Source organism: Mustela erminea, chromosome 3 (genome assembly GCF_009829155.1).
Source record: "Mustela erminea isolate mMusErm1 chromosome 3, mMusErm1.Pri, whole genome shotgun sequence".
Classification (NCBI taxonomy): Eukaryota; Metazoa; Chordata; class Mammalia; order Carnivora; family Mustelidae; genus Mustela; species Mustela erminea.
The window spans coordinates 129,343,854-129,369,554 of NC_045616.1; the positions used below are offsets into that span (position 1 = coordinate 129,343,854).

Here is a 25,701-nt window from a genome sequence, read left to right on the forward strand (position 1 = left end):
AAAGACAGAGAGTAAGAGAGGGAGGTCAGGAGGGAAGGAAGGAAAGAAAAACAAAGATTATCTGTCATATGACTATAGTACCTAATGGAGTGTTTTAAATATGCACAACAGAAGGTTATATAAAATAAAGAGTTAGTATGATTATACAAAGGTAATTCTTTTTTCTCATTAAAAATGGTTTGAAGGAATCTTAAATTCTCAACAAGATTTAACAATTTTACCAACTGGCAACTGATTTGGAGACATAGTGAACCTGTTTCCTCATCTTTGGGATAGAGCAAAACATGAATGGAAGTATGTTAACATTGCCTTTTTTTATTTTTATTTTTTTTAAAGATTTTAAGTAATCTCTACACCCAACATGGGCTTTGAGCTTATGATCCTGAGATTAGGAGTCGCACACTCTACTGATTGAGCCAGCCCGGTGCCCCCGGGTCAAATATTTATTGAGTACCCTGTGCCATGAGTTAGGTGCGGACACTAAACAACAGTCCTGTACTTGTTAACGTTACCTCTGAGTGCTAAGAACATAAGTTGCATTTAATTCATCAGTTATATTATTAATCATCTGTGAAGTTGTGGAAAAGTCACTTAACTCCTCTGGGCCTTGGTTTCCTATACTTGCAAAATATTGTTCCATCAAGGATAGAACAGTTTTAAAGCAGTTCGAGCAGGACTCTGAAACTGTATCATTTATCAATGAAAAAATTAAAAACAAAAAAGAAAAATATAACATGTCTACTTATTCTCAAACTTTGAATTACTGTCCTTCCATTCCTTTCAAAATCACAAGCAACTAATACCAAATATTGCGGATAGCTCAACTGGTCTCACCAATTGGTCATTATGAATAAAATTACCTTAAAATCAACATACTCTATTTAAAATTAAGTCTTTCAGTGTGTAGTTTGAGAAGAGTAATAGGTGGAAATCACAGGTTAACATAAGAAATATCTGTCTCAAAACAATGCATTTGACCAGTCTCATTATTAAAATTCCTTTTATTTTCCCTTCAGTGAAACTGAAGTATTCCCAGAATCCTGAATCAGTTATTTCTTCTTAGTTTTCCAACAGCTGTCATTTGTCCTCTTTTGGTCTGTTCAGTAGAAAGTGAACTATCTGGAGTAGAACATCATCATTAAAACCTTTCACATTATTATCTTCAATTGTTTCATAAAGAGGCGTACTTTGTGTCCCCCAACATATATTTTTACGAGGGTTATTTTGATCAGCTTGTGCAGTCAGTGCCAAAGTATTTAACTGATAGCAGAAAAAGGAGAAGTATCTTCCATCTGTGATCACGCCCTGAGAGACAAACGGCCGAGTAACATCTGCTTCACTCCAAAACCCTACAGAAAAGAGTTATACTGACATTTACACATAGAATACATTTTACCGCAACGAAACACTTATACTGTAGAGGGTACTAAATATCCCCTAAAACCTAAATATCTTACCTACAAATTCCTTAAGATCTCCAAGTTTTCCTCATCTTCTCCATTCTAATCCTGTATTCTATTTCTGCATGAAACATTATTTCCTCCCTTATGATATCCCCAAACTCAAGACATATTCTCAACAACTCTGCTCTTCAACAGCTTAACTCACTTCATCTAAAAAAAAGGCAGCAAGTTCTATCAATGCAGATCTCCCGTACATCTGGTACTAACTCTGTCCAAATACACTCATTTTCCCGGTACCAGTGGCATCTAGCGCCCAATAACCATCATGGCCATTTACTTCACTAAAATCTACAAAAAAAAAACCCTTCAGGAAAAAATGGACTTTCTAAGGATTGCGATCAAGTACCATAGACAAGTTCTATTCTTCCTTTACATATTTTTAAATTGGCTTTATGAGCTGCTGTTATTTTGCCTTGTGTATCTTGTGTCATAGGCTCCAGGATGACTTTAATACCTTTACTACTCAAATTTTCTGGCTGCTTCTTGCTCTAGACTGACTGGCTTTAACACTTTTAAATCCCACTGCAAGGGCCAAGCAGTAATGTTCTTCCCTCATACTTTCTATCAGCCTTTCTATCAGCCTTCATGAAGATAGCCAATGAATAACATTGTTAGCATTTGTAATTAAATATAGGAAAAAAAGTAGCACTTTATTTTTAATGCAGAAACAGTGCCATTCTAATGTTTTTGTGAAAGATTCCTGTTTCTGCTTCTGTCTAATCCTGTTCTGATTCTCTCCATTTAAGGAAAAAATTGTGAGTAAAAGATTAAATCATATATATATAAATGTACATATATATATAAAAATATATATATATGCAGATTGATCCTATATGAGTTCTCAGGAGGAATTTAATATAGATTTAATTGTTTTCTAGGCTCATATTTATATGTATATATAAAATCTCTCCATACACACACAAGGCAAAAAAGGGGGAACCTAGAAAACAATTAAATCTATATTAAATTCCTCCTGAGAACTCATATAGGATCAATCTGGTTACTTACAGTTCATTACTTCAGGTTTTGTAATAAAATCCAAATACCTCACAATGGGCTCTCAAAGTCCTCTGAGCTTTGGCCTCTGGTTTCCTTTAATCTCATCCTCCATTATTCTCCCCCTCCCTTTCTTTATTTTCTTTAAACACTTAAAGGCTGTTCCTAGAGGTCTGGTCTTCATTCAAATGTCCACCCCGAGTTTCTCCATTTAAATAAATTCGGCCCAATATCTCATTTATACCCGCACACAGTAAGTCATTCTATCCCTTATGTAGTATATTTCCTCTGTGCTATTACCACTAGCTAAAAACACGACGTGTTTATTATCTTTTACTCTCCTCACTATAAGCTCCAAGACAGCAGGATCCCCTTCCTCATTCAACATTACATCTCCAAGGCTAACACTGCTTGGTTACTAGAAAGAATTCACTATTTACTGAATGTCTGATAAACAATCTTCTAATTCATATCCTGGATACAGCCTTTAAAGATATTACATAGAGTAATTGTGATTTAATCTAAAATTTAACCTATCAAAGCATTTCCTTTTCCAGCTTCAGAAAGCTGCGAGCATCTACAGAGTTGGGTTAGCTGGCTAGTCTTTCACCCGCTTGAGACCATCAGAAAAAAATTCATTCACACACAAAAGTGATCAAAGTAAAAGATCAAAATAACTATTTAAACACCACTTGCCAACTGCAAATGTAAAATTTCTAATCGTAAATTTTAAAACAACTGTGTTTTGTGTCACTGCAAGTTTTCAAAATGTTAAGATTCAACCTACACTTAACCCAAAGAAACCACTAAATTCTTAAAATGTCACGCATGCCTTCCAAGAACAATGCCATAAAATTAGTTTTACCTTGATACATAGCTTGTGCTCCAGTCCAAGCAAAGAGGCTTGCGATAGCATTAGCTCTAAAAACAACTTCTATCTGATCGGCGCAGTTCCGTTTCAAAAGCCTTTCCCTTTTCAGTTTGTCAGGTAACAGATGAAACTGTGTGTGACCATAACAGTATGGATCTGCTGTCTTTGAGCCTGAAGAGTAAAATAAAAACATTTCAGATGAAATCTGCATGTGAACATCTGGAGCACATGTCCTTAGTCTCTGCTTCAAACCCACCTTTCTCCTCTACACGTCCTGTAATCAGTATTCGAAATACACAAGTGGGAAGGTTGTTATTTATTTCACTGATTATAATGAAGTTAAACTTCGTGTGAAAGTAAACCTGCCATCATCAAGTCCACTATGATGATACAGGATAAGTCAAAAGAATGCTATGTAAAGTTTTCTTAAAATTCCCTATTATGTAGTTTTTTCAAACCTTTTATTCATCATTGGGAGCTATGGCATTTTCCTTGTCTTATTCTACAAACGATACAAACATTTCATTAAAGTCTCCTTTTTCATTTTAATGTAATAATTACATACCTTGTTCCTAATTAAAAAAAAAATTTATACTGTATTTCCAAGTAAGGAAAATGAGAGACAATATTTCATGAAATGCTCATATTCCTGACTTTAGTAGTAAAGTAAATCTTTTCAACCAAAAGTTCACACAATTCACACTATAAGAGCACAGCGACACAGAAAGCACTGATAAAATACACCTGGAGGACAATAAAAGGCTGGTTTCTTAAAATCTTTAAGTTAGTTAGGAATTAACAGACAAAAAGACAGCAAAAGTATAAGCTACTCAAGGCCAGACATCAGGCCTTATTAATTTTTATATTCCTAATGGTTACCACAGTGTGTGGCACAAACAGAAGACTTTTACAGAAAAGCCAATCACTGCCTCAAATCTGGCTTTGTACTGGTTTACTTCTGAAAAAGGAAAAATTAATTTTTCTACATAATAAATCAACAAAGCTTAATACATATAACTAAAACTATTGTTTAAAGTTAAATGCTGCTAGTTTAGTAGAAACAAGTTAAGATTTTTAAATGGTGAGCTGAAAGAATATTTTTCTCCCAATTTTCAAACATGTTACAACCACCTCAGTTTATAAATTGCACTGCTTGTAAACTATCTGAGCTTTGGTCATCAAGAATTAATTATTTAAATATGCACAGGATCCTTTGGATACATTGATGGCAAAATATTTCAAAAGAAAAACTTACCAATAAATATGGTATTTTCATACTGTCGTCTGAATAATGGAAGTTTGTCTGGCTTACAAGTTATAACAGGGATGTCGACAGGTACAGAATAATCCAGGGGCACAAACTTCAAGAAAATGAAAAGTCATAAATGAATTCACAACAACACCAGTACTAATGTACATATTTTACTCACATTCTTTGTTTTTTGGTTTTTTTTCAAAGATTTTATTTATTTGTCAGAGAGAGTGAGAGCACAAGCAGGGAGAAGAGCAGGCAGAGGGAGAAGCAGGCTCCCTGCTGAGCAAGGAGCCCAATGTGGGACTCAGCCCTAGGACCCTAGGATCATAACTTGAGCCAAAGGCATACCCTTAACCGACTGAGCCACCCCGGCATCCCAACTCACGTTCTTAACACACTTAAAAGTCTTAAAATGAGATGTTTTTTTACGAAATGATTTGGTAACACTACCATCTACTGATGGGCCAAATCCAGCCAGCCACTTGATTGTACAAATAAAGTTTAACTGCAACACAGTCAGGCACATTCATTTACGTATGGGACACAACTGCTGTTACATTATTTAAGAACTAAGATGAAGAGCTGCAACACAGATTTATGGACCCCCAAAGCCTCAGATATTTACTGTCTGTATTTACTGTCAGATATTTACCGTTGGAGAAAACATGTGCATGTGTCTGTATACAGCACTCAAAATATAGTTATTTTCTCTGAAAGAATTGTGATGAGCTCATAATTATAAAAATGCCTTGATTTACGATTAGGTACTGTAGTCTATGATAAATCACAACCGTAACTATTACCAATTGTTTATATATACTTTTAAAGATTTTACTATTTATTTGAGAGAGAGCACAAGCTGCGTGGGAGGGTGGGAGAGGCAAAGGGAGAGGGAGAGGGAGAAGCAGGCTCCCCACTGAGCAGGAAGCCCCCTGGGCTTGATCCCAGGACCAACCGTGGCATCATGACCTAAGCTGAAGACAGACGCTTAACTGACTGAGCCACCAGTCAGTCAGCCACCAAGTGCCCAATATTTTTTGAGTAAGAAAAAGAAAAGATATGTACGGTCCTAAAAACTTGATGCCTTAATCCTGCTTAAAAATGATTACCTGACCTTTGAGGACTATACATACCATAACAGGTTAAAAAGCTGAAAAAGAATTTGGGATGAGAAGTATGTGCAAGAAATTCAAAAGGGATCCACCCAAGACTTTTTACTTTCTTAAGCCCATTACCTAGACTGCCTATGACATTTCCTCATCAGATGTCAGCTGATATATGTGCAATAAATCCTTACCTCTGGGAGTTGTTTGGATATTCGAATCTGGTTGTGCGGTTTATCATTTATTTGGTATCGCAAAGCATCAACTCGACCTTTCCGATGACCCCTGGAAATAATTTCTTCACCTCGCAACCAGTAAAAGTGAACCGGGCATTTACAATCTATCAAAAGATATTTGAAATTTTATTTAATCATTTAGATAAATTTGGTTATTATTAGAATATCAGCAACACAGGGCGCCTGGGTGGCTCAGTGGGTTAAGCCGCTGCCTTCGGCTCAGGTCATGATCTCGGGGTCCTGGGATCGAGTCCCGCATCAGGCTCTCTGCTCAGCAGGAGCCTGCTTCCACCTCTCTCTCTCTCTGCCTGCCTCTCTGCCTACTCGTGATCTCTCTCTGTCAAATAAATAAATAAAATCTAAAAAAAAAAAAAAGAATATCAGCAACACAGAACTTAAGAACAATTGTGCAAATTAAAAATTATCAAAAATTACTCCTTGATGTAAGACAGAGTCTGGGTTACATGATGATTTAAGTTAAATGACTGACTTAAATATTAAACTCAAACATTTATTGTCTACTTGTGCCATACATCATACACTAAACACTGTAACAGTTAAGAATAAATGTAACAGGAACATTACTCAGCAGAAATAAAAAAGTTTTTAATAGGACTCAGAATTACTAAATCAGTCTTCACAATAACCGTCAAAGGTATGTATAGCTGTCATCACCTCCAGTTTAGAGAAGAGTCATCTGGATCTTCTTTTTTTTTTTTTTTTTTTAAGATTTTATTTATTTGAAAGACAGATCACAAGTAGGCAGAGAGAGAGGAAGGGAAGCAGGCTCCCTGCTGAGCAGTCCTGATGCGGGACTCGATCCCAGGGCCCTGGGATCGTTACCTGAGCCGAAGGCAGAAGCTTTAACCCACTGAGCCACCCAGGCGACCTGAGTCATCTGGATCTTAACAAAGTCAAGTTTTTCTAAGCCAACAGGAGTAGTCAAAATCCAGGAGGCTTCTCTGAAGACCACTTCCTTCCCAACTGAGACAGAAGTAAAGTAACATGCACACACACTACAGGACTCAGTTGAGCATACATCTACAGTTATAATAACTGTAGATTAATTCAATAAATATTTATTAAGACACCTACCAGGCAGTATATATAAAGTAATGAATGCCTCAGAAACACTGATTTTTAATTTTTTTTATTAATTATTATTTTTAACAAATAATGTATTATTTGCCCCAGGGGTACAGGTCTGTGAATCGCCAGGTTTACACACTTCACAGCACTCACCATAGCACATACCCTCCCCAATGTCCATAACCCCACCCCCCTCTACCAATCCCCCTCCCCTCAGCAACCCTCAGTTTGTTTTGTGAGATTAAGAGTCTCTTATGGTTTGTCTCTCTCCGGATCCCGTCTTGAGAAACACTGATTTTTAAAATCGTCCATTAATTTTTCACGTGTCCACTGAGCAGTTAAAAGAAGCTGCCGACGGGTTCCTGGGAATGGCTAGGTTTGAATCCTGAACTCCTACCCACCACCGACAGGCTCTCTGACCAGGGTCATTTTACCTGTCTGCACCTCAGGTTGGTTTTCCCATTGATAAAACAATATAAACGCCCTACCTATTATAAACAGTTACTGTGAGGATTAAATCGGTCGGCATATATAAAAATTTGGGAGGGGCCTTGGTACATAAGAAGTATCGAGTCAATGTTACATATTTAAATCTGTATCACTTTTAATGTCACGCTTCTACGAGAAAGTACTATTTCCGTCACTGTCATCTTAAGAATGAGAAAAACTGCTTTCACCTAAAAGAGGTTCATGAAGTGACATACAGTCATGGAGCTTTTTGGTGGAAGGGCCAAAAGCCAAGTTCAGGTGCGCCCCGCCCTCCGAGGCCCAACACTGACTGCTCTCCCGTTCCGTGTGGCCGGACCCGCACAGCGCGGAACCAAAGACTGGAGTCGTGGGAGGTGGTCCGGCTAGTAAGCGGCGGCGCAGGCCCGGAGGGAACCCAGTCTGCAGATTCTTGGTGCAGGGGCCGCTACTAAACCTGGTGGCACCCAGCGAGGCGCGAAAGGCCTAGAAGGAGAATGAACGACGCAGAAAGAAATGAACAGTCCCCCTCCTTCCCCGGCCGGCGTCGCAGCCCCATGACTCACCGAGGGTGGCGCTGGCCAGGGCGGGGTTGTGCGCGCCGAGCAGGCCCATGAGGGTGGCCACCAGCTGATCCAGGAAGGGCGAGGCCAGAGCCTCGCGTTCCTGGTAGAGCGGAGGGCGCCCCTTGCGCCGCAGGTAGAAGTGCTCCTGCAGGAGGCAGTCACACGCGGCGGCGCGCAGGGCCGCCAGGTCCAGGGCGGGCGCGGGCTCGGCGGACGCGGGCTCGGCGGGCGGCGGCGGCAGGCCCGGCAGGAACGCGGTCTTGGTGAAGTCCTGATACCAGCGGTCGGCGTTCAGGGCGAAAGTCTGCGGGTACACCACGTACTTCATGAACTGCATCTTGGTGAGGATTCGCAGCTTCTCGTCCACCGACTCGGCCGCGTGCACCGTCGCCTGCCACCGCTCCACTCGCCGCTGCCGTGCCGCCTTGCTCTTGGCCGTCAGGGAGGCCACAATCGGCGGGTAGCGCGCGACGGGGGCCGCCGTGACCTCGGGGCCGGTCACTTCTGGACCCGTGACGGCGGCTTCGGCCGCAGTGTGCAGTGACAGCCTCGGCCCGCGGAGCGGAAGCCGGCAACACCTGGCCGCCGCCATCTTTGCTCGGGGTTGCCGACCCAGGGGTTAATTTCAGGAAAGGTCGCGGCTCTCGTGCGTAAGGACCAATTGGAAGCGGAATTTGAGCCAGGCTTGGGCAGGCCGATGCTGAGTGGGCCTGAGATTCGTTGCGTCATTCATTTTTTAGCCAATCAGATCCCTTCTCCAACTTAGTTTCCAGCGCCCGGGAGGCTCTGTACACCGAAGCAGGGTTTGAGTGTCTGTAGTTTTTCCGCAGACCTGGGCGGGAGGAGTGGGGATTCCGGTTGCTGCCTCCTAGGCTGCTCTTCCGACCTCGACGCAGACCTCTTGCCCAAAAACATTTAGGAATGTTCTGCACCGGAACCTCTAGCCCTCTAGTTGAACTCTAGTTAAATCTACTGGTTTCACGTGGGTGTAGCACACCCCACCTCTTGTCTTAGTTCCTGGGGTTGAAATGTATTGAAAATAGCGTTCTAACATGTTTTATTGCTAATACATTCTTATTTGTTAAATGATGCACGTATCACTCACAGGTCACCACTGCTAATCTTTGGAAAAATAATTCCATATGCTAATTAGATAAATAATTTCCCCTAATTCACAATACGTTTAGTTGGATTTAACTGGGGGAAAAAACCACAATAATAAGAAAAACGGGCATCTGGGGGGCTCAGTCTTTAGGCATCTGCCTTTGGCTCAGGTCATGCTCCCAGGGTCCTGGGTTCCAGCCCCGCATCCGGCTCCGCTCAGAGGGAAGCCTTCTTCTTCCATTCCCTCTGGTTGTGTTCCCTCTCTTGCTGTGTTTCTCCCTGCCAAATAAGTAAAGTCTTAAAAATAAATAAATAAATAAACCTAAGAATTGTATTTAAATTTTGCTTTGAATTATAACTCAGTATTTCAACATGAGTCCATACCTACTAGTCTTTCAGCAACTTGAAGAAAGGAACTGTTACATTTTTAATCCTCAGCAATCATTCAATACCTCTGCCTAGTGGGTAATCACTAAATACCTGCTGAAAAAGACACCTGAATTTCTAGAAATTTAAGCTCATTTCAGATAATCTAATTCATTGACTCACTCTTCTACTACTGCTAGGAACTGGAAAAGTACTTATTTGGATTTATTGCAATAGTTCTCTAGGGTATTGAAAAGCAAACATTTGTTGCTAAAAAAAGAAGTTATAACCTAGGTCTACCTTTATATTAGAAGTGATGATGCAATTTAACTATGAAGTTGCAAGTCTATTAAACTGACATTTAGAAATACCTACTTCAAACTCATTACAATATCTTCTGGGAGATGTTGCTAGCAGAATCTCAAATACCCTTTTGACACTAATACTACAGAAGGAAGGCATAAGAAAGCTAAGATCTTTAAACCTTATTCAGTATTTCAAAGAGAAAAATGAGGTGCTCAATGTTACGTAAATTGAAGTGACACTTATTTGTGTGAAAAAATAATAAATCTATTTTTAGAGAATATATCACAGAAATCCTAGCTCAATAATTGTAGTATTCTCATACCATTCCAGCCTAGATTTTAGGATTAGAAATCAGAACAAGAGACTAATTTAACACTAAGCCAGAACACTCTTTTCAGAAGTTGCTTTTATACTTTCTTGATTATTTCAATTGAAATTGAAATTTCAAATTGTCCAAAAATTGCTGATTATCTACATTATGAATGAAGGAGGGAGGGCCTGGGAAAGGAAAGAGCATACTTAGTGAAGGATAGGACAGGACCGCACAGTATGAACACAAGTGAGAAAGAATCAAGCCAGGACCGTGGAGAAAAGTCAGCATTCTTTCTATGTTACAAAGAAAGAAATATAAAGCTGAGTCATACAGCATAGTAAGAGCAGTATTGGGACTGAAATTCAGGTTATCTTCCTGTTAGTTTTATTCAGTGAATAATTGTTTCATGCATTTTATGTGGTTAGGGAGTGAACCAAGCGCTCAGGATACTCAGTGAGCCAGACAAAAGCTTATACTCTAATAGAAGGAAATGTGCAATACAATATGAAAAAAAATAATAATATGATTTATTAAAAGTGGGTACATGCTATGGAAAAGAAATAGGACAGGGGAAGTAAGGATCATCAATGCCGTCTGCAGAGGGAGGGCTTGTTTGCAGTTTAAATTATGTGGTCAGAGTAGTGCTCATGGAAAAGATGACACTACTGAAGGAAAAGGCCTGAAGGAAGTGAGGGAGTGACTGATGTCAATATCTAGAGAAAGAGGATTCCAGCATGCAGAACAGCGAGTGCAGAGACCCTGCGATGGGAACATGCCTGGTGGCTTCGAGAATAGGAAGGAAATGGTAGAGGTGGAGCGTAGTAGGAAATGGCATGAGGAAGGAAAAAAGCCAGAAGTTATAGGTTCCCAGAGGTAACTTCTAGGATTGTTAAGGCTCTTAATAGTCTGAGAGGAGTAGGAAACCATTAGAAGTTTCCACTCAGAAGGAGTTCATAGTATGACTTAGGTTTCAAAATACTTATTCCATGTATTAGGTCATTTGGGTGCTGAAACAACAGAAATTTATTTTCTCCTGGTTCTAAAAGCTGAAGTCTGAGCTCTGGGAGCCAGCATGGTGGGGCTCCAGTGAGAGCTCTCTTCCTGGCTTGAAGAAGGCTGCCTTCTTGCAGTGTCCTCCCATGGCAAAGAGAGTCTGAGCTCACTCATATCTCTTATTATAAGGTGAGAAGCTTATTAGATTAGTGTCCTAACCACATGACCCCATTTAACCTTAATGACCTTAATAACCTTCCATAAAGGCTCTGTCTCCAAATACAGTCACATTGGGGATTACAGCTCAAACATATGAATTTTAGGACACAATGCAGTCCAGAACACTATGACTGATTGGAAAATAAAGATTGTGGAGGGCCAAATTTGAAAGCAGGGAAACCAGTTAGAAGACAATTTTCCATATTTCCGAGCTGATAGTGGCCAGAAGGACAACAGCAGTAAAGATAGTGGGAGTGGTTCCAGAGTCTCAGTTGAGTAAGAGTAGGAGAAAGTCTCCAAAATTTGGGGCCTGAGCAGTCAAATAAGAGAAGGCCTATGGACAAGAGAAGCATTTTTCCTTTGATTTCTCATCTGTTTCCGGGTGGGTGTTGGAGAGGGAGGTGATCTGGGGAAGGAAATAGGAGAATTTGTGAAATATGAATTTATGTATTTTTATGTGTTTATTTGACATTCTCCTAGAAGAAAAGAGATAATAAAGATTTAATATCCCTATTAAAGTTGCCGCTGGTCTTAGATTTAAGTATTCTAGTCAAAAGGTATGACACTCAGCCATGATTTTTGAACACTCTCTACTTCATTCTCTCAATAAATATTTATCAAGTGACTGCTATATGTCAGCACTGTTCTAGGCACAAAAGGTACAGCAGTGAAAATGACCCTCATGGAGGTTACCTGCTAGTGGATAAAATCATCCAATCAATTATACCAAATGAGCAAATATACGTGTTTTATGTTAGATGGTGATAGGAGGCAATAGGAAAATACAGGAGGGAAGGAGACCAGATCATTCTGGGTGGGGTGGAGTGATTTCAATAGACAGGGCAGAGATGGCTGCCCTGAGAAGGTGACATTTACAGTAACATCTGAAGGAGATGAAGGTCTAGAACCATGTGGATGTCTGGGCACCAATCTGAGCCAGGGCAACAGCCACAGTATATCTGGGAAGTGGGAGGAACACTTGCATTTGGTCAGTGGTAGCCAGTATCTTATTCAGAAACAGGTTCTGATGAGGTGTGTGATGTTTATCATCACAGATTTTTGGGTCCCCCGCCCAATTGTGGTTGGGCATCAGAACATTCTGTTATATTGGGATGAGATGAAAGCCTCCCGGTGGATTGTGGTCCTTTACCAGAGCTTCTTATATCTAAAGCTGAGAATGTGGGAAGGAAATGACAACGGGATATTTTGTCCGTGCAGATGCGGATGGGAGTGACGGCGGGTCTTTTCGAGCTGTTCCCGTCGTGTGTGTGTGTATGTGTGTGTGTGTGTGTATTTTTTTAAACCAATGGCGAATTTCGTACCTGGTTGCATATACAACACATTTAGAGAAAACTGAAGACACAAAGTACTCCTAGAGGAGAGGTGTGTGTGAGTGTGTGTATGTGTACAATTTTCGATGGTTGGTTTAAAATCAGTAGGAAGGAATCTAAGAGTCTACATCATACACCAGGTACTATATTAAATATTTCATATGGGTCATCCCCCAAAATCTCACGATCATGTTCCAAAGGGAATAGTATTTTTCTTCTGTTTTTCTTGTTTTTGTTTTCATTTTTTGCAAAATCACAGAACTCTTGCTCACCACAGATAACGAATAGCTAAAACATTTTTTTAAAGGGATTTATTCATTTATAAGAGACAGAGTGTGAACACAAGGGGAAAGAGGAGCCGAGGGAAAGGGAGAAGCAGACTCCCAGGTGAGCAGGGAGCCCAGGGTAGGGCAGGATCCCAGGACCCTGAGATCATCATGACTTAAGCCCAAGTCAGAAGCTTAACCAACAGAGTCACCCGCCCCCTCTAGCTAAAACAATTTTGAAAAAGAATAATAAAGGATCAGCCTACTTGATTTCAAGGCTTTGGAGACCATAATCAATGGAGGAAAGCTAGCTTTTTCAACAAATGGTGCTGGAGAAATTGGACATTGACAGGCCAAAATTGAAACAAAATAAAAAACCTTGACGCATCTATTCCATCTTCTGCAAAAATTAACTCCAAGTGGATCAAAGACTTAAATTTAAATATAAAATTATTAGGAAAAAAACAAGAGAAGAAAATCTGTAGGGGCTAGGGCTAGGCCAACTTGTTAGAGTTGACCAAAAGCATGATCCATAAAAGAAAATTAATAAATTGGGCATCATCAAATTAAAACTTTTGCTTTGCAAAATACCCTGTTAATACCCTTAGTGAGGAAGGCACTCATAATGAGCACTGGGTATTGTATGTAAACGATGAACCACGAGTTCTATTCCTGAAACCAATTTGTGCTGTCTGTTAAGTAACTAGAATTTAAATAAAAATTTGAAAAAAAAATCCACAAAAATACCCTGTTAAAGGATGAAAAAGACAAGCTGCAGTTGTGAGTGAAAATCATTGCAAACCATATATCTGACAAACAACTGGTATCTGGCTTTGTTATTTCGCATTCACTTTCCTTATTTAGTCTAGATTAATTATACCACTTGACAAGTTTGTTACAGGGATATATGAGGTGACATATGTAAATGATGCAAAACAACATTTGCTGAGTATCAAATACTTTATATATGGCAATGGTTTTAATTTCCTCAGCAACATACTTTAAATCAGAGCACTGATCTTCATGAGAAGTAAGAAATTAAGAGCTCAAGCTCTTAAGTTCCAGAACTAGCACTAAACCATGATCTCTGTCCATGAAGTCTGTGCTGTTTACATCCGTGGTTTTGTAAATTAGAATGATTTTTCCGAAGCGATTCAGGAATTCTTTAAAGGTAGAAAGTCAACTTCCTAAGATTATATGCACAATTTAGTAATAATAGGAAATTAGAATAGTATGAAAGTCATCTATAACTACTTAGTATAAAAGAATATTTCAGAGTTGCTTATGTGCTATTTTGACTAGTTCTTCATGGTTCTTCCTATCCAAGAAATAAGAAACACGAGGGAAACAAAATATTTTCTCTTGGCCTCAAAAATCTTATCAGAAATACTGGGGTAATAGGACAGCATTAGCAATGGTCAAACAGTTCTGAGTCTGCTAAGCTATTCAACACAGGGGATCATAGCGGAATTCCTATGAATAGTGTTGACATGATACCAGAGACAAACCTAAAACACAGATTGGAGCACCTGGGTGGCTCAGTCCTAAGCGTCTGCCTTCGGCTCAGGCCATGATCCCAGGGTCCTGGGATGGAGCCCCCTGCTCAGCAGGAAGTCTGCTTCTCCCTCTCCCACTCCCCCTGCTTGTGCTCCCTCTCTCACTCTCTCTCTCTCTCAAATAAATAAATAAAATCTTAAAAAGAAAAAGACATAGATTGTGCGGATGACTGGAGAAAGTTAACGGCAACAGCAAATAATTACTTATCTAATCTTGCTCCCATTGAATAAGAGCATTTCAATTTTTATTATAATCAGGATAGATCCTCCATTGTGGGTGTGGGTGAACAACTCAAGCTTTAGTGGCCTGCAAATCTACCTAACAACAAGAAAACACGGTCATGACAAGGGATGATCACTAAATAAAAAACAGTAACTGGGATCAACTTCTATAGTCTATATCAATAGCATAATGTGGCAGACAATTATCCACAGAAATTAAGGCTCCTACATCAATTTTTAAAAACCCACAAAATTTATCAGGTTCCACAGCAAAATTTTTACCCCAGGCACTGGTAAAGCTCCAAAGTTTGTGGGATTTAAATGGGGTGCTTTCCTTAGGGGCTGTACTTTGAATCATGATTAACACAGAGCCCTGAGCTTTCATATTATAATGATCTGTCTTAACAGGGTGAGTTGAAAAATAACCTGCAAAGTACTTTTCTTAAGAACTTGAAAAGTATAACGTATTTCCCGTCACTGTTATTGGCGTTGGTGCTGGTGCTGTTGGTAGTGGTAGGTAAGCAGTACACTTATCAATAGAGGTATAACTCTTGCTTTGATTAGGTATGTATGTTGGTCATAGATATTCATAACTGAAAATTGCAACTTCAAAAACAACTAAAATGAGAATACGTCGTGATTTTCACTTTCCAAGATAAGTTTAACAAGTAGATAACATCTCAGATTTACAAGAAACTGCTAATTACAGGATTCTCAAACTTCTTGGTTGGCTTCTTCTATTGGCATTCTGTTGATCAGAACTTGCAGCTTTTCAGCCTGTTTACATAATATATAGTTGATGTTTACAAAGGGAAATCAGAGCCACTCCAGAGGTTCGGTGGCCTTCTCAAAATCAATGTAATAATAATATTAGTTAAATTATAATTTAAATTTTATAATATTTATTAATTTATAAATATTTATTTATATTTATAAATTTATAATATGTATGAAGTAATGTTTATTTATATAAATATAAATATAAAATATTTATTATAATATTTATAAATTTATAAATATTAATTAAATTATAATTAAAATATAATTAATTAAATAATAAATGCCCAAAGAAAACAACTCAGAGTCCAAGAGATGGGCCATGAAAATCTCTCTTCATTCCTCTCCGGAGGCAGCCTCCTGTATATTCTTCTAAAGAATTATATTCCTGCGTAAGATCTACATATATATATATATACACACACATTCAAAAGGACGTGTGAAATGCTATTTATTCTTGTTACTGACTGCCTATTCAAACTTGCTCTGAAAAGCTGTTTCTTTCCTGCATTTGGAGAAAATTTAAGGCAAGTTCTATTATTTTTCTAGTTGATCTTAGATAAGTCCTCCAGTTGCTTCTAGGCAGAAAAAATATCTTAGTTGTGTAATTACATGCTCAGCTCACTGCAATAAGAAACAGGGGGAAAAAATGCCATGAACTTTATTTAAAGTTCTATGTTCTCTCCACGCGTATCTCCGTCTGCCTAGGCTGTCTGCTTGCTGTAGGAGGTGGCTAGGGTGGGCTTCCTCTTCCTCAGTTTCCCCACAGCTGCTTCTCCCCCTGCTCACTAGGCTGCCAAGTTGTGAAGCAGGCAACAGTCCAGTATGTTCTCAAACACCAGAAGCCCAGTACTAAGCTGCTCCAAAGTGCACCATTACAAGGTCATTTTCTAGCTAAGCTGGAGATAAGGAAAATCACCTCTCCTGTCCCCTCAATGATGAGGTTAGGTGGGGGAGGCTCCTGGCATACCCTCTCAGTATCTCCTGTATTTTAGGTTGAGGGGAGGGGTAAAAAAAAATACGAAATCATGTTTCATAAACTTCTTTGCAATTCCTGGCATGGGTAGCCTAGCAATTTACCTAATATGGAGTTAGCTGGTACTTCCTGTCTGGGGGCTTCAGCTGAAAATAAGACAGAAATAGTCACACACACACACACACGCACACACACACACACACACACACATATGATATTATTATTACATATAGTATATAAGTAGTATAGTATATATTATACTATAGTGTAATAAATAATAGTAAATATTCTAATGTCATGTATGTATGTGTGTATATAAGAGAAAATGAGAGAGAGAAATGGAGTGGGAGAGAGAGAGAGAAGAGAGCTTTATCTTTTTTCTTGAAATTATTTTAGGTATCACATCAAGGAACCAAATATACTCATCATAATTTTTGAGTTTTATTACTTTTTTTTTTAAAAGGTTTACTTATTTATCTGACAGAGGGAAGAGTGAGAGAGGGAACACAAGCAGGGGGAGTGGGAGAAGGAGAAGCAGGCTCTCCGCCCAGCAGGGAACCTGATGCGGGGATCTATCCCAGGACCTTGGGATCATGACCTGAGCCGCTGGCAGACACCCAACGACTGAGCCAACCAGGTGCCCCGAGTTTTATTACATACAAGCATTTATTACATACAAGCATTGATCACCCACTGGTATGTATGGTTATTATATAAGAATAATCACATTTGATTAATCAAATCACCCATTTCCCAACTTTTGCCTTACTAAGAAAGTCCCTGGGGAAAGCAATCTTTCCAGATCATAAAGGCAAGCCTCGCAAGGAAAGGCTGCCTGACCCCCAGCTCTTTTTTTTTTTTTTTTTTTTTTTCCTTTCTGGAATGAAGATGCAGGAAGACATAAACCATCAGGATAAAAGCCCCATTCTAAGCATGGATAAGTAGCAGAAAGAGGTGTGTCGGGACATTACTATCTTCTTTAAGTCATGCACTAACCCAGATGCTTGCCTCCAGACTTTCTGTTCTGGGAGGGGAAAAAATGAACAATACTGATTTATTGCAATGCTGTAGATATGTTTATCTGCAATCTGTTTTCTTTTACTCTTGGCTTCAGAGCAGCAGACCTGACCACTGCCTCCCACAAAGCTCATAAAGCTATAAATATTTTATATTGATGCTTATATAGTGAGAAAACATATGATTTCTTTTTCTGTTTGAAGAGGATTTGTTTTAAATAAAAAGGGAATTAATCTCATAAATAATATGAACAGTGCTCTAGGGCAGTAGATAAAAATGTAACTCACTTTTTTCTGTAGCTGCATTATAGTCCATGGTACACATTTGCCATAATTCATTTAGGCAATCTCTTGGACGAACATTCAGGTTAATTCATTTTTTCTAATTTCTTTTTTTTTTTAACATTACAAGCAATACTCTGATAAATATTTTTAGTACTGATGCTTTTACTTTTGTGGGCTAGACGCTGAAGAGGGGAGTTTGTGACATAGGTAATATGCATTTTTATTTTTAGATATGTTACCAACAATTTATGCACCTACCGTAGTGCATAAGGCACACATTTTCTCACACTCTCATCATATTTGCCAAGGTATATGAAATGTCACCACTCTTTTTTTTTAAGATTTTATCTATTTATTTGAGAGTGAGTGCATGAGAGGGGAGGGGGGGCAGTGGGAGAAGCAGACTTTCCGCTGAGCAGGGAGCCCAATGGGGCTCCACCCCAAGACCCTGGGCTCACAACCTGAGCTGAAGGCAGATGCTTAGCCAACTGAGTCACCCCGGTGCCCTGAACTTCCCCATTCTTTGTATCTACATATATCTCCCATAATATAAATTCCATGAGAGCCAAAATCTTGTCTTTTTCACAGCTATCTCCCTAGCGTGAGAATATATATTTCCATCCCAAACAACTAAGACGATATCTTATCTCTGGGTGTATTATTTTTAAACACATACATATACCCTAAGAATAATAATGTAATTACCCTTCAATATTCATGTGCCATATAGATTATTTATTATCTTGTCTATGACTAGCTAGGAGAAGAACATCTAGGAATAGAATGTATTTAAGACTTATTTTCTGTAAGAAAGACGGAAACCTTTGGAAACATGAGAAACAGCTCAAGAAGGAGAGGTCTGGTTGGAGAATATAGCAGGAGCTTCCAATTCTTTTGGTGGCCATATGAATGGGCTGCCCTCCTGAGCTGAGACAGGACTACAAGGGGAGAAAGGAGTAAGTGGGGCCGGCGTGCAGAGCCCTGCACCTCCAGGGCAAACTCAAGGGGCTCAAAAAACTCAGTAATCAACATAATATTTTCATGAAACATCTTTAAGCCAATCAAAATTAATATCAAAAGGTCCATGAGGAACAAACTATGAACATTTTAAATAAAGACAGGAGGAGCAGAAGTGCTGATGTACTCACCATCTACTCAGAGTGAGGCTAGAAGTGACCCCTTGCTTCCTTACAAACTAAACTGGTGATTTCCCTTCATCCTATTCTCTACCTGCCTGTTGTTTCTGGTCCTTCCTCCCCAACAAGGACTTCTTAGGAGGACACCAATGAAACTGAATATACTATGGGGGGAGTGGCACATGGAGGACTAGAGAGAAAATCTTAAGCAGGCCAGGAGACTCGATCTCCCAATCTTGAGATCATGACCTGAGCTGAAATCAGGAGTTGTTTGCTCAACCGACTAAGCCACCCAGGTGTTCCATGAATATATACGTATGTATATATATATATGTGTATATATATGTGTGTGTGTGTGTGTGTGTGTGTGTGTGTGTGTGTGTGTGTGTGTGTCTATACACACATAATTTTTTTATATACAGGGCCAGATTTTAATATGGCTTAGTACTCCACCAAACTGATTATACCCTAAGCACGAGGCTATATATCCTATTTCTTTGTCCCTGAAATATGAACATGTCTGCAATACAAACTATCTGAAATCCAAACATATATTTCAAATGTTCTTTCAACTTGCACAACACAGTGTTCCTTAACTTATGCACATGGCAGTAATCTGTTATATTTAGAACATATGGCTGTGTTTGTTATATCAAATGTCTTTTGCAAGTGAAGTCATCATCCCAGTTTTATGGAAACTTGTCTGCAATACAACATAGGGGAAAAAGGAAAAACAATGATTTTCCTCTCATTATTCATCAGATTTTTTTTTCATATTCACATCAATAGGAGTTGGTCTTAAAATTAATTTTTTCTAAAATAACTCAAGTAGTTAAAATAATCTTAAACAACTTATAAACAGCCATCAAAGTGTGTTATTCACAGTGGGAAAGTAAATTGTTACCATCTTTCAGGAGAGTACTTTGGTGATTTGGTTCAGCCTTCTAAAGGCCCATTATTTCTGACCTTAAAGAAATAACAGTTCAAAGGGAGTGACTCAATATAATTTCAGAAATTAAAATATGTATCTATATATATACTTTGTAGATATCTGTATTGTATTTACATACACACACACACACACACACACAACTTGTAAAGATGACCATAGGTTGACTGCTGTCCACTCCCAGGAAAAAGCTTAGCTTTGCCCAGGTGGGGCCAGAGACTCACCTCTCATGCCCCATTACCCCCAGGAGCAGATCTAAGTCCCTGCTCTCTTATCAGGACACTTAAAGATCCCCGAACTGCTGAACTGCATATAGGATCAGTCCTTCTTCCCGGACTGCTAGTCTGTGAATCTTTCTACCCAGCTCCCTGGTTCTGCACCAGCAACGCGTTTCCCTTCTCTTTCCAATTAGTGCTTCTTCTTCCCTTTCTCTCCCGCATTTGAGTTGCCACTCCGCCCCTTCCTCTCCTTCCTCTATTTGATACAGTCATGTACCAGAGGGAAAATAGCCCTGAAAACACAGCCTTCCCTTCAGGGTTACAGGAATCCAATCATTGTTTATCCTTCAGTAAAGTCCGAGGTGGAGAAAATGGTCCCAGGATAAAAGTGAAAGAGGGGAAGAGGGAAAAAATGTCAGGAATGACTTGCTTGGCACCTGGCAATATAATCTTTGTTATTTGTAGTAGGAAATTGGTGATTGTAAATAGTAAACATTTGTAAGAGCAAACAGCACACGTACACACAATATCTAACAACAGGGGACTATTTAAGTAAGTTGTAGTACATTTACATTAAAAAATCCTATGAAAGCATTAAAATAAAATTTATAAAATAATAAAATGCTTTTGAAATAAAGATATGTTTAAGCACCAAGATGAAAAAAGTTTTGCAGAAACTACGTGATCTAATAAGAAATAGATGCACACAAAGACAGAAAAACCCAGGAAGGAAGTATAATTAAAATGTTGACAAAAGTTGAAAGCAGGTGATGAAATTATTGGCATTTTTCTATTTTCTTTCTTTTTTTTTTTAAAGACTTTATTTATTTATTTATTTGACACAGAAAGAGCACAAGGAGAGGGACCAGCAGGTAGAGGCAGAGGGAGAAGGAGGCTTGCCGAGCTGGGACCCCAATGTAGGACTCAATCCCAGATCCTGGGCCCATGACCCAAGCTGAAGGCAGCTGCTTAGTGGACTGAGCCATTCAGGCATCCTGTTGGCATTTTTCTTCCCTGCAATTTCTAATTTATCTTTACTGGATGTGTCTTTACTCTTTCTTCCTTTTACAAATCAGAATAAGATTTAACTTAGAAGAGGTTAAGAAAAAAGCTATGATATTACCAGAATCTCAATAGATGCCTCATATATTATTCCATCAGATAGTCAATTACCTGCTAAATATATCAGATCACATAGTAAAATTCTAACACAAAGTAGAATTCTGGCCTACAACTTGGGCTGACAACAAAACAACCACAACAGAAGAGTTGCAGAGGTATCAGAAGACAGGTAGCAGGAAGAGGACCGACCTGGCAGGCACAATGTCATGTCCAACCTGTCTGCTCTACATCAGTGGCAGAATAAACAGAATGTTAGACTTGTGCCCACAATGAAATACAGAGAAATTGATGGCCTTGGCAAAGGAATTTCTTCTTTTATAGACTCATGACTCCATGACTCACTGAGCCCAGCAGTAATCGGAACATGAAATCTTTGACGTGGGCTGAAGATTTTGGACCTGAATTTATCCTTTATATTGTAATGACCATATCTTCTATGGAGAGGCTTGTATGCCACATAAATTTTGCATATGATTTTTGAGGTGATGGTCAACTATGGCAGAACTATGAACAGAGAAATTATGCCTTATGGAAAAGTAACTGCTGACAGCAAAGAATAAATGTTGGGGCGCCTGGGTGGCTCAGTGGGTTAAAGCCTCTGCCTTCGGCTCAGGTCATGATCCCAGGGTCCTGGGATCGAGCTCCGCATCGGGCTCTCTGCTCAGCAGGGAGCCTGCTTCCTCCCTCTCTCTCTGCCTGCCTCTCTGCCTACTTGTGATCTCTGTCTGTCAAATAAATAAATATAATCTAAAAAAAAAAAAGAATAAATGTAAGGGGTCAGAGTGGGGGTATTGGAATTGTCAAGCAAAAGATGTTGAGACACTGAGCAAATTGGCTGAAGTGGTGGTAGAAAGAGTGATCTATAGGAGAGACATTCTGGATGTAAAATGAACCGAACGCATACATGGAAAATAAAAGAAAATGAGAAATATTCTAGAACAACTCTAGTGGAAACAATACAGATAGTAACATCCTTTTCCAAATGTGAAGGAAAGAAGGTTTTTGTGGGAGGATGATGAATCCAGTTTTGAAAGGCCTCTTACCAACTCTTTGATATATGACAATGGAACTCAGGGCAAACGACTAGCTAGATATACAGATGTTGGAGTCAATAAACACGTGGTAGGTTGAAACCACAGACATCAGTGAGATTGCCTTGAGACATTGTTGAGAATGAGATGAGAGTGGTTTGGACCTCGATGGAAACCAATATTTTAGGAGTTGACAGATTAGAGAAACTTTGCCAAGGCAAAGGAAGAGAGACATTTTCAAAGGTAGGGAGAAGGTCTAGAAAGAATAGTTTGGTAGAAATCATACCAGAGAATCCCAATTAGTGTTGAACCATGAAGAGAACTCCAATAAGAAAAAAATCATTCCAATGGATCTGAGAACAAAGAAGCTATGAGTGTCATTAGTGAGAACATACTTGTGGGGTCAACTGAAATCTAGTTTGCTCTGGGCTGTGCAGCTGAGGAAATGGAGTCTGTAAGTTCTTTTCAAAAACTGTAATTTAATATTGAATACATGCAAGATTGTATTGATAATATTTTTCTAAAATTTAAAGAATAAAACAAAATAAACAGCCAGGTATCTATCACTCAGTTCAGGAAGTAGTACATTACCAGAAGCTTTGAGGAATTTCCCCTCCTTTGACACCCCAATTTTATCCCTCCTTCTCCTCACCCAGAGATAGCTTTGTGTTTGCAATTCTTTTGCTTGTCTGTGTAGTTTTCATCATCAGTGGATATGCTTTAAATATTTATTTTCCAAATGTCAGCCCTGGACTTGTGCAGTGAACAACTTGTGTGACTGTTCAAGGTAGTCCTAGTTATATATTGTTTAGTTTTGATGTTTTGGAACTTTTTATAAATGGAGTCATACCATATATATTTTCATCTGTGATAAGCTTAACTATTTAACTTTAGGTTTCTGGGATTTATCCATTTTGAATACGATAATTGTAGTTTACTTTTATGTTATATAGTATTATCTTTGATGGCAGGTAATCAATAGGGTAATCTTCTTGTTCAACATTTGCATTGTTTCTCACTATTGGCTATTTCAAATAGAAATGGAATGTTTGGGTCATCTTCAACTTTATTAGAGTGTCAAATATTTTTTCAAAGAAATTATTTTCACTTACTAGAAGTTTATCATCAGCAACACTTAATATTGTGAGACTTAAACTTTTGCTCATCCGATGCATGTAAAATGATATTTTTTGGTGTGGTTCTAATCTACATCTCCCTGACGAGTGGTGAATTGGAACATGCCTTAATATATTTACTGGTCATTTGTATTTTGTCTGCTATAACATACCTGTTTAGGAGTTATTCATCTGTTTTTAAATGATTTTCCAGTTTGTGGCCCAACTTTGCACTTTTCTTTTTGTTATCACTTGATAAATATAATTTCTTAACTTCAATGTGGTCATTTTTATGTGTTGTTCATTTTAAAATCTTGTTGAAGAGATACTTCTCAACCCTGATGTTATAGATATATTATCTATATTTTATTGATTTTTTTCACATTTTAGTCTTTAATTCATCTGGAGTTGATTTTTGTGGATAGAGTGAGATAAAGATCCATTTTCCATGTATTTCCTTATGACTAATAAATCATTTCCCTCCATACTACGGGCAGCTGAGACCAATATAGGTGACATTCAGTACCACAAATAGTTGCATTTCTGGATTTCCTGAAAGCCACCTTCCTGTCTCTAATAGTAGCCAAGGGTAAAAACTTGAATTTGCTAGCAACAATCTAGAAGATTCTAAATTTTTCCCCAAACAATGGAGCAAAAAAGATAGCTGGAGACAGCACAGAAGGGTATGCAAGCTTCAGGAGATGACGGGGCATTAAGGTTTATAGACTGGGTGATTAGAATAATGCACCACAGGGTTCAGATTGGACAGGAGGATGGTGTCTGTTCACACATGCACACGTGAGCACACGTGGGTACACACAGAAACAACCCTCAACATTCTCCTTATGGTTTTGAACATTATTCAGCAAATATTAATATTCCTCAAATTGTCTTTTGTATAATGAATTTGAATTTCAATTTCAGAAAAGAGGAGACTTCAACCTCTAGTTCAAAAAGTGGAAGGCAAAGATCGTTAGAACTGATGGCACCTAGAAATCTATGAAGATCAGTCTATTTCTTTTTTTTTTTAAGATTTTATTTATTTATTTGACACAGAGAGAGATCACAAGTAGGCAGAGAGGCAGGCAGAGAGAGAGGGGAAAGCAGGCTTCCCACTGAGCAGAGAGCCTGATGCGGGGCTCCATCCCAGGACCCTGGGATCATGACCTGAGCTGAAGGCAGAGGCTTTAACCCACTGAACCACCCAGGTGCCCCAAGATCAATGTCTATTTCATTCAGGAACTTAAATTACATGAATTATACAGGTCATCCTTAAAACGGAAACAATAGCATTTCTACCTGATAGTGATATTATTATGTTTAAATAAAATGATGCTACTTCCAAGTGCTTAAAAGAGCGATAAGCACATTAGGAATGTTTAATAACTTTTAGCCATTATTATGATTATCTAGCGCCCTGTCAGCTTTGGGAGCGGATCAGGGAGATGGACTAGTCCACACATCCTAATGAGATAAAACACACTATTTTTCCTGCGCCTGCCCTCAACTTCTCATCTTCCAACACTCACACAGTATCTATTTTATGTTTGTGGGAAGTTTTCATGTATAACACGCCAACATATAGCACTTAGGATCGTAAAAGAATATTCCGTAGAGCAGTGATAACACTGCTGTAACACAGGGTCCTCAAACTAACAGTTATTAGCATTACCTGGGAACTTGGGGGAAATGTATATTAGGGAGCCTCACCCTAGATCTACTAAAACAGAAACTCTGGAGGGTGGTGCTCAGCAATCCATATTTTAGCAAATGCCTTCGTTCATTCTGACACATGCTAAATTTGAGAACCACTCTTTAGGGTGTCATTCTGCGTCACGGTTGGAGAAAGAATTTACCGCACATGGGACACTTAGATTTCAATTAGCAGGCTACTTGCAGAGGGATGGGCAGGGTTAAGTGAGCAGCCGAGGGATGGGGAAATGCTCAGAGACGAGCCAACAGTAAGCAGACATGCCCCCCTCGAGTTCTGAAGGGCCAAGAAAGAAAGCATGTTACGAGAGCCCTGAGAGAGCTGTCGTCTGAAGGAGGAGCACTTGATGGGACCTGTCGTCATGGGAAATCCAGGTACAAAACACAGAGGACATAGGGAAGAAATACCCTAACTTCTCTCTTGAGACTCTATCCAAGCCAGATAGAAACCAGTCAGCAAAGGAGCCCCCAGGGGAAGGCCGTTCTCAGGACTCAGCTTGGCAGAGAAGGGCTGAGAACAGATCTGGAAGCTGGGTGCAGATGGAGAAGCACGGGTGCATAGACTGTGAAGCTTGTGCAAAGAGGAAGCCAGAAATGGGAGCTGTGGCTGGTATTCGAAAGACAGATCAGGTGTCTCCTCGGTGTC

General features: G+C 39.2%; 1 protein-coding gene across 1 annotated transcript; it reads right to left on the reverse strand.

The window, feature by feature from the left end:
• Window positions 1–986: 986 nt before the first annotated feature.
• On the reverse strand, window positions 987–8,698 carry MRPS30 (mitochondrial ribosomal protein S30). Its single transcript, XM_032337448.1, has 5 exons — window positions 8,045–8,698; window positions 5,883–6,028; window positions 4,586–4,691; window positions 3,325–3,501; window positions 987–1,349 (listed from the first exon to the last, which is right to left on the reverse strand). The coding sequence occupies exons 1-5, from the start codon at window positions 8,634–8,636 to the stop codon at window positions 1,078–1,080; spliced, it is 1,293 nt and encodes a 430-aa protein (XP_032193339.1). The 5' UTR covers window positions 8,637–8,698; the 3' UTR covers window positions 987–1,077.
• Between the last annotated feature and the right edge of the window lie 17,003 nt (window positions 8,699–25,701).

Excerpts from the sequence above, each read along its gene's own strand:
- MRPS30 (XM_032337448.1), bottom strand. The coding sequence starts at position 8,636 with ATGGCGGCGGCCAGGTGTTGCCGGCTTCCGCTCCGCGGGCCGAGGCTG. Across the intron at positions 3,502-4,585 it reads TGAAAATACCATATTTATTG|GCTCAAAGACAGCAGATCCA; the intron begins GTAAGTTTTTCT and ends TTTACTCTTCAG. Across the intron at positions 1,350-3,324 it reads AGCACAAGCTATGTATCAAG|GGTTTTGGAGTGAAGCAGAT; the intron begins GTAAAACTAATT and ends TCTTTTCTGTAG.